Source organism: Oryzias latipes, chromosome 16, assembly GCF_002234675.1.
Source record: "Oryzias latipes chromosome 16, ASM223467v1".
NCBI classification, from domain to species: Eukaryota; Metazoa; Chordata; class Actinopteri; order Beloniformes; family Adrianichthyidae; genus Oryzias; species Oryzias latipes.
Window position 1 is genome coordinate 21,504,214 of NC_019874.2, and position 19,569 is coordinate 21,523,782.

At 42.5% G+C, this 19,569-nt stretch overlaps 1 protein-coding gene across 2 annotated transcripts; it reads left to right on the plus strand.

Annotated features, from left to right (window-relative positions):
• The first annotated feature begins 15,423 nt into the window (after positions 1-15,423).
• On the plus strand, positions 15,424-19,402 carry LOC101156527 (tripartite motif-containing protein 35). 2 transcript variants are annotated; one of them, XM_023964600.1, is made up of 7 exons: positions 15,424-15,480; positions 15,598-16,056; positions 17,262-17,357; positions 17,521-17,751; positions 17,876-17,898; positions 18,044-18,162; positions 18,281-19,402. In XM_023964600.1, exons 2-7 carry the CDS (start codon positions 15,631-15,633, stop codon positions 18,814-18,816), a joined length of 1,431 nt encoding a protein of 476 aa, XP_023820368.1. In that variant the 5' UTR covers positions 15,424-15,480; positions 15,598-15,630; the 3' UTR covers positions 18,817-19,402. The 2 variants fall into 2 exon arrangements, with proteins under 2 accessions (XP_023820368.1, XP_023820367.1); XM_023964599.1 differs by having other exon boundaries at positions 15,425-15,492.
• The last annotated feature ends 167 nt before the right edge of the window (positions 19,403-19,569 follow it).

Genomic DNA, 19,569 nt, shown 5'->3' on the forward strand with positions numbered 1-19,569 from the left:
GTGTGATTACTAGTGATGGAAGTGATTCATTCCAAAATGAATGTTTTGTGGTGACACTATTTTTCATGTAAAAAGGTAATGTAGATCATTATTTTTTTGAACATTTTTGTAAAATGTTGCTATTAAATATTCAATGACTGCCATTAGATTTAGTGGCTATACATTTAACAGTTAAAATAGTTAAAAGCTAAAGCAGTAGCCTGCTTCAGTCAATTTGACCTTTTTTCAATTTGACTTAAATTGTTGAGTCATTTTTACTGTCAGGCTTTATTGATCCTATAACCTTGATTTAAAAAAACCTTTTTTTCAATTCTAAGCATGAGTGTCTTTAGATTTTTACAGTCAGACATTATGCTGTTGCTGCTAAATGAAGCTAACAAAAAGAACAATAATCATTTTGTTACAGACTTTTTTACATTCAGTCTGTCTAACAGAAATGGCTAGTCCCTGGCCATTCACAAAAATTGCCAATCAATTATTTTACATTGACTAAAAATTAATCTTTTCTGGATTGTTGGTGATTTGTGAATTCATTTTATTATTAATGGTTATAATTTCACCACATTGTCTCTCATCTGAATCTAAAATGCTCTGTGATACATTTTTACATCAGAATTTGTTCTGCTTCTACAGTGAAAAAAGTAAAAGACATGTAATTCATTACAATTCTGAGAACATAATGTAAGGATAACTTTTGAAAAACAGTAACAAGTAATCTGTAGTTAACAACAGCTTGGAAGTAGCTCACACAACACTGATGATCACAGCCTCAAGAAGAAATCGAAATGTTTGCTTAGTGTTCTTACGTTCTAAATAATTAAGAAATAGAAACTTGTAGCTTATATCTAAAATGACATTCCCTTACATTCTTTTTTTTTTTTTTTTACTTGTCCTGTCCAACAGCTGGGCAGGCAGATGAGAGCTGAGGGCCTCTTGTGTTGGACATATTTTACTTTAACAACAGGGGTTATTAATCTTCTGACAAACCAGAGGAATTTCTGAATAAACCCCTTTTGTAATTGAGGCCAAACTTTATTAATTTCAACCATGTTTGAAAATCTTGGTTGTTGGACCGGACGGAAAAAGAAAGAAGGGAAGAAAAGGGAGGGATGTTATAGAGAGGGGGGGTAGGAGGGTGATAATAGGAGGGGAGGGGGGATAAGACCATGAAGCAGCATAAAGCAACAAGTTTACTGGTTGTTTATTGTTACGGTAAGGTTCGAATGTAGTACAAAAAGGGCGGGGCCTGTCCACACACACACTCAAATGTTATCAACACACCTGCTAGCTGCAAAAATGTCCACATGTCAACATGTACACAAAACAGATAGTGTTCACACACGCATTCTTATGCCTTTAAACCAACTGGTGTGAAATATTTCAGTCATTAAACCATGCAAACTGTTAGTGCAAAGGTGAGCTAACACCTGTGCTCAGGTGAGTGTTTATGTTTTTCTAAAATGGATGGTGGAACGTGAAAAGAAGGAGGGAGAGTGCCCAGCCATCCCCACCCCAAGACCCCCGCCGCAGCAGCAGCGGCAGCCGGAATACCCCCAACGCCACACGGGAACAGGCAGGGAACAACCGCCCCCCGGGCGACCAAGACCGCCACCCAGGCCAGTGCCAGCAGGACCGCCGCGAGGCCCCCAGAGTCAGAGAGCAGGGAGGCACGGAGGGAAAGAGAGCGCCGCCCCAGCCCAACCAGGAGAGCAGCCCCCCTGCCGCGCCGGGAGAGCCCAACGCAGGGCCCCACCGGAGAATGACGCCCACAGCCCCAGACGAGCACCCCATCACCACCCAGGAGTTCCGGGCATCCCCCCGCCCCAACCCCAGGTGCGAGCCAAGACCCCCCAAAGGAGACCCGCTCCGCACTCCAGGCAGCCACCCACCCGGCCCACGGTTGGTCCAGGGAGGAGCAAGGCAGGGGCCCGCCGCCCCCGCCAGGAGGGGGAACCCCGGGGAAAAAAGGGGGCCCACAAGGGGTGTTGTAAATATGGCCCGACCAGGCTCGGCCACAGTTGGAAATTTGGCGGGGCCCAGCGCTCAGGGGCAAGGACCAGGACCCATCCCCCAGGGACACGAACACCCCCGGCTCAGGTGTAATGTAAACCGCCCCACCGTGCGGAGAGAGAACCGCCGGGCCCAGGAAGCCGGCACCCAGGGGACACGCTCGCCGTTGTCAAGGGGCCCGCACCCCCCACCAGGGAAGGGGCAGGGGACAGATGGTCCTAGGTCCCATCCTTCCTTGCAAAATGTGTGTGCGTGTATGTGTGTTTGAGAGGGTGTGTGTGTGCATGTGTGTGTGTTTATGTTGGAATGTATATATTGAGGGGGGACGGGTGTGTGTACTAAGGGGGGTGCAGTTAAAATTGGCGGGTAGGGCACTAAGGGGACATCTCCTGATTACTCACAGTGATGTCCCCTCACCCTCCCCACCAAGGGGCCCTGAATGTCTAAGGTGCGGTTAAAATTGGCGGGTAGGGTGCTAGGAGGACATCTGCTGCTTGCTTGCAGTGATGTCCAAGCACCCCCCCTACCAAGGACCCTACCTGTCTAAGGTGCAAATAAAACCGAAAGAGGGGGGGCCCACTCCATACGGCAACCATAGGAGGGGGGGCACTGCCAAGTAGCCCCCCCCCCCAAGGCGCATCACAGGCTAAACCCCCCATCCCCTCACCCTAATATGAGGTTATATGAGGAAGGGGGTGAGTTGGGGACAGCTGGTAGACTGTCCCCCGGTGGTCAAACAGCTGTCCCCCACCCCCCACCCCCAGCAAAGGGGCTAGGCCCACCCAGCCCAGGGGCCCCACCCCCAGAGGCGCCGACACCCCAGGCCCGGCACCACCCACCCCACACAGAGAGAGAGGAGCCAGAAAGCGTCGCCCCCCCGGAGCAAGCCCAGGCCCCCACCCCCAAACGCCGGCCCTAGAAGAGCTCTGGTCAGGATTACATTCCCTTACATTCTTGAAGGAAACCCAAAATGTAATTTTCTAAAACATAATTGCAATCTGAAAAAATTCCTTGTGCCGTATGTCGCTACTTTGAAACGTACCATTTAATCTAGAACTCCACTAAATTCAGCATCACCTTGAATGGAAAAAACCATGAAGAATATTTGTTTTATATAATTGGAGGTAAAGTCAGGCATGAAGGGGTCAGCATTTTATTTGTGCCTGAACAATGTTGGTGAAGCATGCTGCAATTATGAATCCATGAACTGAATTCTTGGATTCTGGCTTGTTTAGGTTGATTCTGATTTACCTTTGGCTTAAGAACAGACAAAAAAAAACAGCCGTAAACACTTTCAGTTTGTTTTCCATGGCTCATTTCTTTGAATTGGCCACAGCAGCATTTCTTTGAAAATCTGCTTGTGCATTTCATCAGTCTGTCAGCGATTCTCCTTTCATATTCTCTGTTCATGCTGGCTGCACCCTGCAGAGCCTTATACTTTGACGTCTGTGACAAGTTGTTCTCTTGTTGCCACCAAAGTTGTCTTTTCTGACAAAACTTGTCAAGATCAGCTTCTGCTTCAATCTGCCAGTGAGGAATGCAACAAAAAGACTGTTTCCATTATGATTTCAGCAGTTTTGTTTAGATGAATTTCTGCAGATCATTGTTTTTTGGTACCTTTATTTTGTCATTAGTGGTAACTTTTACATATTCAAAAGTCTTTCTGTTTCGTTAAAGTGCAGAGTGTCATTAATTGTCTATTTTTATCGGAAATATCCTTTTTGTCTGTGACCTCTTTGTTTGACGGCAAAGGAGATGCCATTTATAATCTTACTTTTAACTGATTTCTCACACTGTGTTCCCTCACTCACATGTCCATTGAAGTCTGCCCTAGTTACCACTTCATCCAAAGTTTCTCCTTCTCTCACTCACAGTTCTGCTTGGAGCATGACCTCTGCCAGTATTCACTATTCCAACTTTAACCTCCAGCTTCAGTCTCATCTGACACTCTCCTCGCTCTCTTGCACATCTGGTCTCTTGAACACAGGGGATATCCATCTGTCCATCATGTCAAAGTCTCTTCATTCGCATTTCCCACTCTAAGACCTCCACTATGCCTTTACTTTTCTCTTTCTGCTTTAGTCCATTTTTACCAGCTCCCTGTGGGTCAACGGGTCAGCAGCACCAGAGGTTTGTCAGTCCAGACCACAACTATGGCTATGTCCGAATTCCTTCCCTACTCGTTATTACTAAAGACTACATGTAAATGTACAGGATTATCTAGTGCTCTGGATTTTAAAAGCAATTCAGACACCATCCTCACTACTTTTTTTTCTCCAAATGGCAAATATGATGAAATCGATTTCACAGAGTGAAAACCAAATCAATAGCCAACATGTTTTCACTACTATTTTGAAAATACAAAACATTGATGGCTTATTCAAAAAAATACATTTAAGCACTTTTTTTTGCACAAATATTGTTCAAACGCAATGCATTGTGGTCTATATTCGCCAATGTAGTGAGCATTGATGCACACTGGCTTATTGCAGAGACTTCTGGGAAATTTCTCGGGCACTTGCGTAATTTTTGGAATTGTAGATTCAGACAGCACTACAAAATGGTCAGCGCACTATATAGTGCACTATGTAGTGTGTAGTGAAAGAATTCTGACGCAGCTTTGAAAGTTTGCAAGTTCTGTTTGTGTTTCACCCAGACTTGGGTCAGTAACACAAAAGTACGAGATTGCGCTTTTTTATTGTTGTATTAAAGTGCAGAGAAAATATTAATTGTGGAAGATTTGGGACCGTCTTCTAAAATAACAGTAAAGTAATAAATACAGTAGTGGCTCACACTCATCTTTTTCTTTTTTTCTTTGTTTTTTTATTCACACAGCTACCTCAGCCCCTACATCTTACGCATTATTAAAAATTCTATAAAATTGTTTTTTTTAAGTCCTCAGTGAAAAGAATTAAACACCCAGGGCGTGCATATTAGCAAATGATGGCAAAAGATGACAAATACAGGGAGAACATAGCAAGAATGAAACTGAGGACAGTCTATCAGTTACAAGATTGTGTTTCAGTTAACACAGGATTTCATAATGTGACAAAAAGATTGCATTGTTTTGTAAGCCTTCACAGGAATTTAACTCATTTAGAGATTGTAAGTGCATACTGGATGAAGACACCAACAAGGATGCAACTACTACGGTGTTTGACCTGAATGACTCTAGTTTTTATAAATGAAATCTCTTATCTCAGTTTTTTCAAATAAGCAGAACTGATGCTGCTTTTCCCCTTTCATAAATCTTACATCTGTTCTTAATCTCTCTGAAATCTTCATTGTGACATGCCCTTTTCAAAGATACAGGATGTTTCTCCAAAACCTCAAGATCTTTATCACACCTTTTTTTTCAAATCTCATTTGCTCGCAGTAAAAATGTCGCCACAAGACAACGCACGCAGGACACCTGTGAGCGCACACACTCATCTGTTTCCCCTGTATCAGGTTTGTTCCTGTTTTTTTTTCACACCTTTTCTCTGCATTCAGCGCTCTGCAGCGTTCATGCAGCACATGCGGTGAGTGAGGCAAATGGAAGTGTTTGCTGGTGACCATGAAGAAGTAGTAAGAAGTAGACAACATGTTGAAACCAAGAGATTTGCCACTTCTTTGTCCTAACATCACTTTTTTGTAGTTGCTTTTTGTTAGATTACTGTTTTATGCATGGAATAACAATAAATCTGTAACATAGCAACTGTGCACAAATCCTGCTTTTAAATTTATGCTGTGCTTACCAGTGCACCTACGAAACTATGGAAATATGTCAGAAAAGGAACTGAAAAAAACAAAAATAAACAGGCAAGTTATTATTTCCTAAATCCAGTAGTGTTTTTACATTGTTGCTAGGTTGTGCCAGTTCTACATTTCATAACACTTAAGATGTTAGTTCATGGTCATTAGAGTCCTGTATGCTCATGCAATTCTTCTGGATTCATTGGGATAAGACAACTTATTTTTAAAACTATTATTTCACTGCTATTTTAAATCAGATTGATAAAAACCTTTAAGTAAATGTATTACTAGGAACAAAACAGTTTTTTGTTTTGCGAGTTTATTTGTCATGTGCTTGGAGAGACATCACACAACCAAAGGTTACCAGCCGACTCAGAGAAATGAAAAAGTCACAGCATCTTTGTCAGCAGAAAAAAAAGTCCATAACTACAGGATAGAGTGTTGTGCTGGAACACAGCTGGTTTGTGTCCGGTCAAACATCTTCAGCATTAGTCCTATTTAATTTAGTCAGGCAGGGCAGCTGGTTGCACACATGTCACACAAACACAAGAAAGGCAAATCAAACTATAAACATACATTTTTGACAATAATTCCACCATTTTGATCACAAAATCCTCTTAAGCAAATTTAAAATAAAAATGAATAAACACTGAAATGTCTTTACAGTCAAAACATCAATTTCCCTCCTCCCCAAGAGAGATCTCTAAAGGAACGTTCATAAGGGACTTTCCCTGTACGAATAATCTACACGACAACAGAAAGTAAAAGTTGCAGGAGAAATGGCAAACAAAAGGATGTGCTTCAAATTTATAGAAGGTGGAGAAAAATTGAATTGCAAAGGAAATGTCCACACCTGAGTCTTCACCCACCCCATTCAGCAGTCGCCTCGTACTTTAGAGTGGTTCTGTTGATCTGGTCCCAGATTTTATGCTACAAATGAATCATGGTGAGGACTGAGCTGGGCTCTGAGCAGAGACACATTCTGTTTGAGGGCAACCCTGGATGATTATGGATGGATGGACGATCATGGGGTTGGTGTGGCCATTGGGGCTTGAATTTTATACTGCATGAGACCAGCAGCTGTTTTCTAACCTTTGATGGCAGAAACAGTCAGTTTGGTTCCAAATCGGCTTTTTGAGGAGGTCACAACCTGTCTACTTGTTCTTGGAAAAGGGTTGTCTCTTGTGCTCTTTGAGTGTGCGGGGTCGCCCAAGAACATCCAGCAGAAGGTGAAGGCCAAAAGAGACACTAGAGCCTTGTTTCCACTGAGCGGCATGGTCCAGTCCGGTATGGTCCAGTATTTTTAAAATGGACCCAATAAACCGTATCAAACCGTACCATTTTTGGAACCCTGATGATTGTGGCTCCATAAAAGAATGAAACGGACCAGTTAGGGCGGAGCTACTGTTGAAACCCACTGATTGACGGGAGATCATTACGACAGTAGAAAGCGCCAAACCATACTGAAAAACTAAAAAATAGTGTAATTCTAGCACAGTCTGGCCTAAGAAGAAGCTGCATGTGTGTGAGCGTGCCAATAGCCTTAGCTTTAGCACTTGCATCAGCTCCTGCATTCCTCTGAGACACATGGGTCTGATGTAACTATTTTAAGCATTTAACCACAGCAATGCTGGCAGGCAGAAGGATTGCATTTTTAAGAGCAGTCAATTGAGACAGCTTAGGAATGTGCTTGCCATTGGACCTCACGATTTTTCTCTTTCCACAGAATCATAAACAATACCAAAGGCATACCTGGAGTCAGTATAAGTCACAGTCCTCCTGCAGTCCGTTCACAGGCTTAATCAAGAGCTACAAGTTTAATGGGCTGAGCAGAGAAATGAGAGGACAAAGCCCTGGAAATGAAGAGTGACTGTTCAGAGCAGACAGCAAACCCCGTCCAGTTCTTCCTACAGGCTTTAGGCCACGAGAGGAGGAGCCGTCAACAAAAAGAATGTAGTACTTGGCAGGAGGGGTTCCGAGCGACAGGCCAAAGGGAAAAACGCTTTCAGAACATTTTAAATAAAATTGGGCTTCTCATCTTTCTAAGTAGGAAGCAAAGTGTTTGGGTTGAAAGTGGTTCACTGTTTCACATGTACATTGGGCCTGCCCAGCAGGACAATGCCACAAAAAATTCTAAGTTTGTAATTTTTGCTTTTTGGAAAAAAGAGTCATAGGAAGAATCTCAAAGGGCGTTTACTGCTGTCACATATTCACTGTTGTCTCTGTGAGTCCAAGAGATGTTGGCTTGCTTCCGGTCTGGACTTGGTGGTGTTCTGGATCTTTTTCAGGGAGCAGAGGTGAACTCAACATGAGTACAATTTGCCGTCAGCCTGCTGGGCTGCCTGTGCAGAAGAATAGGGAGAAAGACATGAAACATCACAAGTCCTTTCATCGGTTTGGCCTGCCATGTCTCCATTTGGCTCTCTCTCCCCCCAGGCATCCAAGCTGCAGGGGAATTTTTGCTTCTTGAAGGCGAACACCATGAAAATGTTTCTGCTTTTTCATTACCTTCAAATATTTTTCTGTTTGTTTTTTAAACCGTTTTTAACTACTGTAACTAATTTCTAATCAAAGTGCTCTCATCAGGAAAACCATTCCTCCTTTGTTTCACAAAAATTCTTCTCTTATATTTTTTAGATACTATTTATGTAAAAACCATGGCTTTCGAACAAACTGCCAGAAAGTAAGGCATCCTCAGCCCCTTGGCTGAAGAACAATTGGGGGTCCCCTAGTATGCCCAAAAAGGGGCCCTACCTGCTTCTCGGGGGGATTTGGTCCACCCTGCTCAGATGTTGTGGACTCCCTCACCGCATGGTAAAGAGTCCCCACCCACCAACTCCCCACTACCAAATTCTTGGTGAGGTGTTAGGTGTAAAGAGGGACTCTGGGAGTTGCTTAAGCTTCTAATATTCATCCTGACAAGCCTGTCCTCCTCACTGTCCAACCAAACATACATTAACTCCCTATTTTTTTCAAATACCTCCCCTGCAGAAAGGTCCATTCAGAATCCAAACGGTTTTCAATGCTGGAGTACCGCTGTCCAGGTTTCTGCTTTTCTCAAACACGGTAGGACTGTGGTCTTTTTCCCTCAGGATGATCCGTCATTTGGAGTATCTATTAAAGTCCACATGTGAGAGCCAGTTTGTGATGCTAAATTGTGGTAAAATTGGATCTTTAAAATTGCAAAAAAAATCGTAATATTTTGACAGTTTCTATTTCACAAACCATAGCGAGGAGAAACGCCACACAACCAAATGTTTCTTGCTGAGTCAGAGGTATGAGGAAGGCAAAGTTAGCAGAAGTAAACAACTAAGCTCCAATAAACAAACGAGGAGTCAGAAAATGGGCCGCATGCAGAACCGCAACTACTTCTTGTCCAACAAAACATCCCAAACAACAGTGTTGTCTAATTCAGTTGCAACTCTGTTGCTGAGCTACCTCCTTCACAGGTCACATAATCAGGAGAAGTCACATTAATCATTCAATAATAAAAATAAAAATGTTTGCAACACTATCATAACATGTTTTAACACCCAGAAAGAAGTAAAAAACAGTCTGTGGATGGCTGACTAAAAGCTTCACAAAAAAACTAACTGTTGGGATTTTATATAATAAAATCTTTTATCATAAAAATGTCATTTTAGTAAAAAGAATTGTGTCATGAATAATTGTAATATTTATGGGAAAAGGACATAGAACTAGGTGTATATAATATTTTATAATATTTAATTATTGTGTTACATCTCTTGTGTGAAATGTATGATTCTGATTGTTTGTGCACTGCTGAAAATGTGATGGCATTAAGGTAATGGAAAGAAGAAAAAAACACTTTCATGCATAACGAACAAGCAGGTTCGGTTCAAACCTGTTTTATGTGGGTGTGAATTTTTTTTGCTGTCGGTGTCTTGTTTTGTCTCTTTCCAAACCTTCAATCTGAAGAAAAACAGAAAAGTAAGAATGGAAAATACCTGAAAGTATGATGCTTTCAGAATTTTATATGCATGTGAAATGTGCAAAAATGAGACAAGAACAAAGCAATTTTGCTAAATGGCGAGCCAAGCGGTTTTAATGCATCAAATTAATTTTGTAATAAAAATCACAGCTAGAATGTTAATGTGAGAATAATTGTTGAAATTTTTGTGTTTTGTTTTTTCTCAGGTTTGGTGATGACCAGATGGAGTCAGTTAAAAAAAAAACTATTTGATTTGCAGTTTGTTTCCTAATTTCAAACTGAATTTGATCATTGGGTTCTAATAAAAATTTTATCTTTTAAATCTTAACTATTTATTATCCTTACTAAAAATAATAAACAAAAGAATTAACATTTAAAGTATGGATTTTTTTTCAGGCATTTATTTGCCTGTGCAGTTTATTTCCTTTGTCCCAGTCAGTTTGAATTACATATAAAGGGGAATTAGTTTATTTAATTATTTAAAGAATTTTTAATTATCAATTGTTTGAAGTTTAAAAGGGGAAATAAAGATGACTGTGTAAATTACAACCAGCAAGTTGACGGATTGAGACTAGAACAAGGCCAAAGCAGGAGGTGCACACAGTGCCCAAGAGCCTCCAAAAACTTCTTCTCCCACTGGAAAATCATGATGTCCCCCAGAAGGTGTGGATCTAATGCTGAGTACTGTAGATGGAGTGTCTCATCTGACCTGGTGACATCTGACTGGCACCAACGTAAAGAGGGTATACTCATTGGCTGTGTCATCGCAATACCCATCTTTGCTGGCAAAGGGAGCGGAATGAAGTCTGGAATAATGCTTTCAGACTAAAAACTAAACCAACCCACTCAGACATCTAGCACGCAATCATTTGGGTTTTTCTGTGGAAACCAGCAAAATCTCAACTGTTTTACAGAGTTGCTTTCAGTTTTCTTTTCTCCTAAAGTGTGTACTGAAACTCTCACCCATGGAAAGTCTTTATCAAACCCCTTTTCTTAAAAACTGAAAAAATTATTTTTAAAAGCTTTGTAGTGATTGAAACAGAGTATAACAAGTGGCTTTAAAGATTTAGTAATAACTTTAAATGTATGTATATCACATACAGTAATAGGCACTACCAAGGTTGAAGGAGCCTGGGGATAAACAAAGAAACCAAAACACCACAAATCAACAAGTGAAAGTTTCTTTATTACTAAAAGAAAATCGTCAATGACTGTGAAATGACTAGGGAGATCCATGAGTTTGGTTGATATGAACCACAAGGTGATTTCCTTTGAATATGTGCTTGGTTTTAATAGGCATCTCATGCCCTCTGCTGGATGTGCAAAACTATTTCTTACCTGGTATTCCTACTTTATCAAAATATTATGTAAAAATGAGCATTGCATAGAAGAAATAATGCATAGCCTAAAATATCAGATTAACTCAAAACAGTTTTGTTAAGTGGGATAAGTTTCTGTTTAGGAGTTCAACAACCTAAATCTGTAATAAACAAATGGCTTTACTGAAGATGCTGATTTACACACGGATGCTCTCGGTTGCTCGAGCTGACCTTATTTTTTTCTCTTTTTCAGAGCATTAGATGTTCCTCCACCTGTTCTGGGCTTTTACTACAGATCACAATGTCATCTGCAAACATCATGGTCCACAGAGATTACTCTCTAACCTCATCTGTCCATCACCACGGGAAACAAGAAGGGGCTCAAAACTGAACCTTGGTGCTGTCCCACCTCCACCTTGAAGTACTGTTTCGCACCCACAGCACATCTCAATAGTGTCTTATAACTCTGATACATGATCTACACAACTCCAACTTACTTCGCTAAAACTCCACATACAAACCTCAGCTCCTCTCTCTGTGTCCTGTCATAGGCCTTCTATAGATCTGAAAAGACTTAATGTGGCTCCGCCTAACTTCTGTTCTCCTCCAGCAGTATCCTCAAAGCAAATTTGTGGTACTTTTTCCTTGCTTAAAATCAGAATGTTGCTGACAAATGCTCACTTCTGACCTCAGCTTCCTTTAGTCTTTCCTATAACTTCATTGAGGGACTCAATAGATTAATTCCTCTGTAGGAATTCTCCACACAATTCAGCATGTCTTCCTTGTTCTTAAAAATGGGCATCATAATTCTTCTTCTCTGTTCTTCACTCATCCCCTCACTCTCCAAGATCTTCTTACATCCTGCTCCACAAAAGCCACCTCTTCTTCTCTGTGCTCTCAGACCTTTTCCTTATTCATCAGCTCTTCAAAGTTTTCCTTCTGTCTTTCCATCATACTCGTGGAACCTTGTAACACATTTATAGTCCTGTTCTTTATCACTAACCTGCTGCACATTTTTCCTCTATCTCTGTTTCTGCATTACTGACCCCATAGGGATCCACCTCTCCCTCCTTTTGTGTCAAGTGTCACACAACTCCTCGTGCAGATGTTGTTTTGACATTTGCACCTTGTGTTTCATCTCTCTGTACTCCAGTCTGCTGTCTACTCCTCTCTGTGTCCGACTTTTTCTAATTTTTTGGGTGCTACCATGTATACAGCAACATATTGTTTTATTAAAACAATACTATCCAAAAATGGCACTGTAAACACGTGTGAAATAGTCCGTGATAGATGAGAGAATAAATGCTTGAATAAAAGTGAACTTTTCGATTTGGGGCAAAGCCTTCAATAATACAGAATGCTACACTAGACCTTTAACTTTTTCTACTGGGTGTGTAATACTCCTCTCCAGTGGATGGCGGTAGACAATCAATGTCTGTGTAGATGCCATTTACTGAATAGCACAAAAATGCACAGAAAAAGGAAAGAAGGGGCAAAGTAAAAGAACAGATAATAGTGACGGCACTTTAAGCTTAAAGACTTATTAGGAGGAAAGGGTAGCAGTGTAAGACTCTATTTAAAGTTTTCTTTTATTTGTTTATTTATTTGTATGTGTGAGAGCGAACACACTCCAGTGCAGGAGGTGGCAGAATTGCGTTAAGTCGACTTTGGTAAAGCTGGAAAAAGTTTCAAAGATTTGGACTTCCGGTATGAATGACTGATAACCTAAACCTTCAAATTAAAAGAGTATTGAGTTTTTTCTTTCTTTCTGACAAACATTGTTCTTTTCTTTCTTTCAAACAGGCACACTGTTTGAAAGTGATGACTGAATTGTCTTAATTTTGCTGGAGCCAGAGTTAGGGCCTTTTCAGTGGGTGATGTCACACCTTCTCTGTCCAGCTCTCCTTATACAGTCAATAGTGATAGGAGCAGGGAGCTTACGGCTTGCCGTAGTAGCTTCTACATCACATGTACAAGCTTTTTCCAATGGCATTTTAATGTCTGCTCCTGATTCATAGCAATTTCAATAAATAAATACTCAGAAATGCAAACTTACGGGTCGGGGTCTCCGCTGAGGCCATCGGCGGTTTCCCCGGCCGGTTGGCTGCCTCGGTCCCGTCGAGGCCTGACCAGAGCTCTTCTAGGGCCGGCGTTTGGGGGTGGGGGCCTGGGCTTGCTCCGGGGGGGGCCGGCGCCTTCTGGCTCCTCTCCCTCTGTGTGGGGTGGGTGGTGCTGGGCCTGGGGTGTCGGCGCCTCCGGGGGTGGGGCCCCTGGGCTGGGTGGGCCTGGCCCCCTTGCTGGGGGGGGGGGGGCGGGGGACAGCTGTTTGACCACCGGGGGACAGTCTACCAGCTGTCCCCAACTTACCCCCTTCCTCATATAACCTCATAATAGGGTGAGGGGGTGGGGGGCTTAGCCTGCGATGAGCCATGGGGGGGGGGGGTTTACTAGGCAGTGGCCCCCCCTCCTATGGTTGCCGTATGGAGTGGGCCCCCCCTCTTTCGGTTTTATTTGCACCTTAGACATGTAGGGCCCTTGGTAGGGGGGGTGCTTGGACATCACTGCCAGCAAGCAGCAGATGTCCTCCTAGCACCCTACCCGCCAATTTTAACCGCACCTTAGACATTTAGGGCCCCTTGGTGGGGAGGGTGAGGGGACATCACTGTGAGTAATCAGGAGATGTCCCCTTAGTGCCCTACCCGCCAATTTTAACTGCACCCCCCTTAGTACACACACCCCTCCCCCCTCAATATATACATCCCAACATAAACACACACACATGCACACACACACCCTCTTAAACACACATATACGCACACACATTTTGCAAGGAAGGTGGGACCTAGGACCATCTGTCCCCTGCCTCTTCCCTGGTGGGGGGTACGGGCCCCTTTGCAGCGGCGGCCGTGTCCCCGGGGTGCCGGCTTCCTGGGCCCGGCGGTGCTCTCTCCGCGCGGTGGGGGGGTTCACATTACATCTGAGCCGGGGGTGTTGGTGTCCCTGGGGGGTGGGTTCTGGTCCTTGCTCCTGAGCGCTGGGCCCCGCCAAACTTCCAACTGTGGCCGAGCCTGGTCGGGCCATATTTACAACACCCCTTGTGGGCCCTCTTTTTTCCCCGGGGTTCCCCCCTCCTGGGCGGGGGCGGCGGGCCCCTGCCTTGCTCCTCCCTGGACCAACCGTGGGCCGGGCGGGTGGCCGCCTGGAGTGCGGGGCGGGTCTCCCTTGGGGGGTCCTGGCTCGTACCTGGGGTTGGGGCGGGGGGATGCCCGGAACTCCTGGGTGGTGGTGGGGTGCTCATCTGGGGCTGTGGGCGTCCCTCTCCGGTGGGGCCCTGCGTTGGGCTCTCCCGGCGCGGCGGGGGGGCTGTTCTCCTGGTTGGGCTGGGGCGGCCCTCTCTTTCCCTCTGTGCCTCCCTGCTCTCTGGCTCTGGGGGGCCTTGCGGCGGTCCTGCTGGCCCTGGCCTGGGTGGCGGGCTTGGTCGCCCGGGCGGCGGTTGTTCCCTGCCGGTTTCCGTGTGGCATGGGGGGGATTCCGGCTGCCGCTGCTGCTGCGGTGGGGGTCTTGGGGTGGGGATGGCTGGGCGCTCTCCTTCCTTCTTTACACATTCCACCATCCATATTAGAAGAACATGAGCACTCACCTGAGCACGGGTGTTGGCTCACCTTTGCACTGGCGGTTTGCGTGACTGAATGACTGAAATGTCTCACACTAGTTGGTGTTAAGGCATAAGTATGCGTGTGAGCACTATCTGTTTTGTGTACATGTGGACAGATGGACATTTTTGCAACTAGCAGGTGTGTTTGACACTTGGGTGTGTGTGTGGACAGGCTCCGCCCTTTTTGTACTGCATTTGAGCCTTACCATGGTGATTAACAACCAGTAAACTTGTTGCTCTATGCTGCTTCATGGTCTTACCCCCCTTCCCCTCCTACTATCACCCTCCTTCCCCCCCTCTTTCTAACGTCCCTCTCTCTTCTTCCCCTCTTTCCTTTTCCGTCCGGTCCAACACCAAAGATCTTCAAACATGTTTGAAATTAATAAAGTTTGGCCTCAATTACAAAAGGGGTTTATTCAGACATACCTTTGGTTTGTCTGAAGATTAATAACCCCTCTTGTTAAAGTAAAATATGTCCAACACAAGAGGCCCTCAGCTCTCATCTGTTTGCCCAGCTGTTGGACAGGACAAGGTAAAAAAAAAAAAAAAAAAAAAAAAAAAAAAGAAATGCAAACTTAGGCTTAATCTTCTTGATATATGTCCTCCATGAGAATAAAACGCAAGAAGAACACGTTAAAACCACTAAAACCGCATTTTAGTCGGAGTGGCTCTTTAATAAAAACGTTAAAGTTGCGATGTTTGTTTCCGGAAGTTCACGTGTGTGCATTTTTTCTAACTTGACTCATCGCTCGACACCACCCACCCGAACCGAAACTTAAGAAAGAACAGGCAGAGCAGGAAAAGAGAAGGTGGACGCGTTTGTGAGCCTTTTCTTGTCCTTTGTCCTGATTTGAAAAAAAGGATGAACTAAATAATTTTTCTTATTTTATTTTGAAGTCACGCATTTCTGTGTCGTGTTTATTTAGGTGTTGAGTAAAACGAAAGTAAACTGAGAAGTCATGATGGCTGAAAACATGGACGAGGACATGCCGGAAGAGTCTCCTCTCCAGCAGGACCTGTCCTGTCCGGTGTGTCAGGGCATCTACGACGACCCGTTGATGCTGCCGTGCTCCCACAGCTTCTGCCGCCGCTGCCTGCTCAGGTGCTGGGAGCAAACGCGCAAGTGTCCGATCTGCAGAACCAAATGCGAGGAGTCGCAGGCCGTGTCTAACCGCGCGCTCAAAAGCGCGTGCCAGAGCTTCCTTAGTCAAGCAGTGAGGACGTCGGACAACCAGAATCGGAGCTCCGTGGAAGTCTGCAACATTCATCTGAAGCCGCTGGAGCTGTACTGTGAGAAGGATGAGGAGCCCGTGTGCGTGGAGTGCGTCCCCCTCCACAGCGCGCACAGGCTGCTGTCGCTCAAACAAGGAGAGAGCTTCTGCAAGGTAAAGGGCCTGCACGCTCCTCTAACACTCCCTCAGAAAGCTCAAAACACCTCTGTTCTTTATAAAAGGAAACTTCTTTAGCAGATCATATTCTAATGTTGGCAGCAGCACTGGAAACATGTGGGAAGTGATCTGACCTTTGGATGCTTGTAATGATGCGTGACAGTTTTCTTAAAGTGAAATCATTTTTTACTTTTGTCTGGCATAAGTTGTATTTTTCTTCTAGTTATAAAAACTGAAGAAACGGCAAAAAATGTGCCTAATTGAATTCAAAAGTATAATTTTATTTGTCACATACATAACTACAGACTATTTAAATTATTACTTAATTATAACCATAAAGGTTAGGTAGAAATACCAAAGTATTAGGAAATAATATATTTATTATTTATATAAAATAAAAGACAAAAAAAGCAGTCCACCATTTTTAGTTAATTTACTAAATGAAGAACTTTCAGTGATGGATTTCTATACAGACTTTATGAAACATGCAAAGGGACAAGATTACAATCAACTATTTTACCATAAGCATTTCTGTTTTTTTAGGGATGTGTTATCACTTAAATGTGCCTTACATTTAACTAAATGTATTTATTACTCCAAATTATTTGAAGTGTAGATTTAGTTATTGTTCTCATTTTTTGCGGGTTAAAGCCAAAGCTCTGCTCTCCATAGAGTGGGATAGCACTCCTGCACCTAGAGACAAAAATTCAAGTTAGGCATTTTCAGCAAGACACGGCACTACTTTGTCTTAAATATACAGACTAAAACAAAAATCAGGCCGAAAAGACTACAGCACCAGATGAAGACTTTTTTTCAGATCTAATCAAGCTTGATTTAAAAAACAAAACAAAAGAACACGTGTCATGCCACACACCTCAAAGTGCTTTAAGGTAAAAACAAGCAGACACATTTAAATTAATAAATGCAACTTTAAAAGAAACCTTTTAAAGTTCTGTTAAGTTTAGTAATATTTTGTAATTTGACAGCATGATCTTGTCATAGTTGTGTACCAACACTTGGTGGTGACAGCCTTAAAACTAGGACTGCAAATGGAGTTTACATTTTAAGGACATATATCAGTAGTTCCTAATATTTGACATAAACTTGACTTAGTATTCAATGGTAATCGTATAACACTTCAGAAATGTGGTTGTGCTAGTCCTTTGTCTAAATCTGCACTTTTATTGTTGATGTTTTTGCAGCAAGAGCTTGAATACAAAGATAAAATCTTTGAGAAGAAAATGGAAAATTTCAAAAAAATGAAACTGAAGTTCAACAACGCCATGGAATACGTCAAGGTAAAGTTACATCAACGTTAGTCTAGTCTTTAAAGTATGTTAACAGAAGATTTTGAAGTTTTTTTTTTAGTTGAAAAGTTATGTCTTGTAAATTTTTTACATGGCTAAAGAAGCTCTATTCCTAAATTGAAACAACTTGGATTTTTTTTTTTTGTTAACACAGGTTCAAGCTGGAGAAGCAGAAAGACAGATCAAAGCAGAGTTTGAGAGGCTCCACGCAGTGCTTACGAGGGAGGAAGCGTTGTGTCTGGATGCACTGGCCTCAGATGAAACGAAAAAAATTGAAGCGTTACAGTCTTGTATGGACAGCTTGGAGAAGGACATAAAAAAGTTGGAGGAACTCATGGAAGGCCTTAAGAAAGACATGCAGATGGAAAATCTCCCTCTTCTTAAGGTAAGGACACTCATCTCATCACCCCTTAAGGATTCTATGATTATATTTGACACTAGCGCTGCTGCTAATTCCACTTTTTATTTGTTCATCACTAATTGTAATCATTTCTCTTTTTACTTTGCAGGATTTTAGGGTGATAAAAAGAAAGTAAGTCACAGCAAAACACTTTAAATGGAATCCTGTGTGATTCAGATATTGCATATATTGATATATATTGATATTATATATTATATATTATATATTGATATTGCACTTGTTCTTGGTTTCTGTTGACTTCCTGCTTCTGCTTCAGAGCCCAGTGGACTAAACAGGATCCTTCCATGCCTCCTAATTCCCTTATAAACATAAGCATGCATGTTGGTTCTCTGGGATTCAAAATATGGAAGAAGATGCAGGCTGATGTAACGTACTGTAAGTAATTATACACTGAAACATTTCTTTGGGTTTGGTACAGGTTTGAAAACCTATTCTAATCGTCTTTTAAGAAGCTATGTGACCGCATATGTACCATATTTGTCTTTGTCTGCAGATCCGGTAATTCTGGATCCTAACTCGGCCTCGCCGTGGCTTTCCTTAAACGCTGACCTCACAAGTGCTAAGGAGAGCCCGGAACGCCTGTCTGTCCCCGAGAACCTAGAGCGCTTTGACCCCTGCGTCTTCGTTTTGGGAGCTGAAGGCTATACGTCCGGCAAACACAAATGGGACATTTTCGTCGGCAACATCCCTAAATGGACCGTGGGAGTGTGCAAAGAGTCTGTGCTCCGCAAAAAGAAGTTCACGGTGTCGCCGGGTCGTGGCGTGTGGGCCATAGGGCTTAGCAAAGAGAAGTACATCATCCACACAGCGGAGCGCAACGAGCTCCCAGTAGAGCAAGGCATTGAGAAGATCCGCATCAAGCTGAACATGGATAAAGGAGAGGTGTCTTTTTGGGATGCAGGCACAGCGAAACACCTGGTCACTCTCACTCATAAGTTTGAAGAAAAAATGTTTCCACTGTTCGGCCCCGGGCTTTACACTTCTCCAATGGAGCTGCCTGCTGGGAAAATAGCTGTGCATACATCCTAAAAGACCATCAGATCACAGCAGAATGGTGGTTGATAGCTGCATCTTTTGAATTAACATACTTTTTAGTCAACTTTACAACACTTCTATAAAGTTACAAAAAAGTGCAAATGCAAATAAATAAATAAAAGAAACATACCCAATGAACAAGAGGAGCAGGTATATAGAAATGGAGATTCCTAAAGATTGCTTTCTTTTTTTCCTTTTTATTTTTTGAAAAATCTGTTTTTGAACACGTTTAATGCTTAACAAAAGCAGCCTTAAAAAGCTAAAAAACATGGTCTTCTGTGTTTTTGGTTATGGTAAGGATATTTTTGTCGCTGTTTTTTTGTAGATGAAAAAAATAGATGCATCAAAAAGGTCTTTGAATTTTAAGTGTGCCTTAAAAAGCTGATATTAAGTCCTAATTTTCTGTTTCTATTGTTGCTTTTTAGTTCAACACAACCAAAATTAACACAGGGATTGTTTTAGTATTGAAATATATTTTATGTAATTTAGATATTTGTTTTGCCACGTGTGTTGACAGTTTTTGTGCAAAGTTTGAAAGGGTGTCAAATTCTTTAAATAAATGGGTTCTTATTGGTTTCTATGCTTTTTTTCCCCTCATTATTTGGTATTTCAAGGTTTTAATTTGATTTCAAATGTGTTTTTTTTGTTTGGTAATTAGTATTTTAGGACTCTAAGCAGATGTTTTCTTTTTAGATGAACATACAACATATGTTTGAGCCTATAAACCGCTGTTTTTATTTCTTTTCT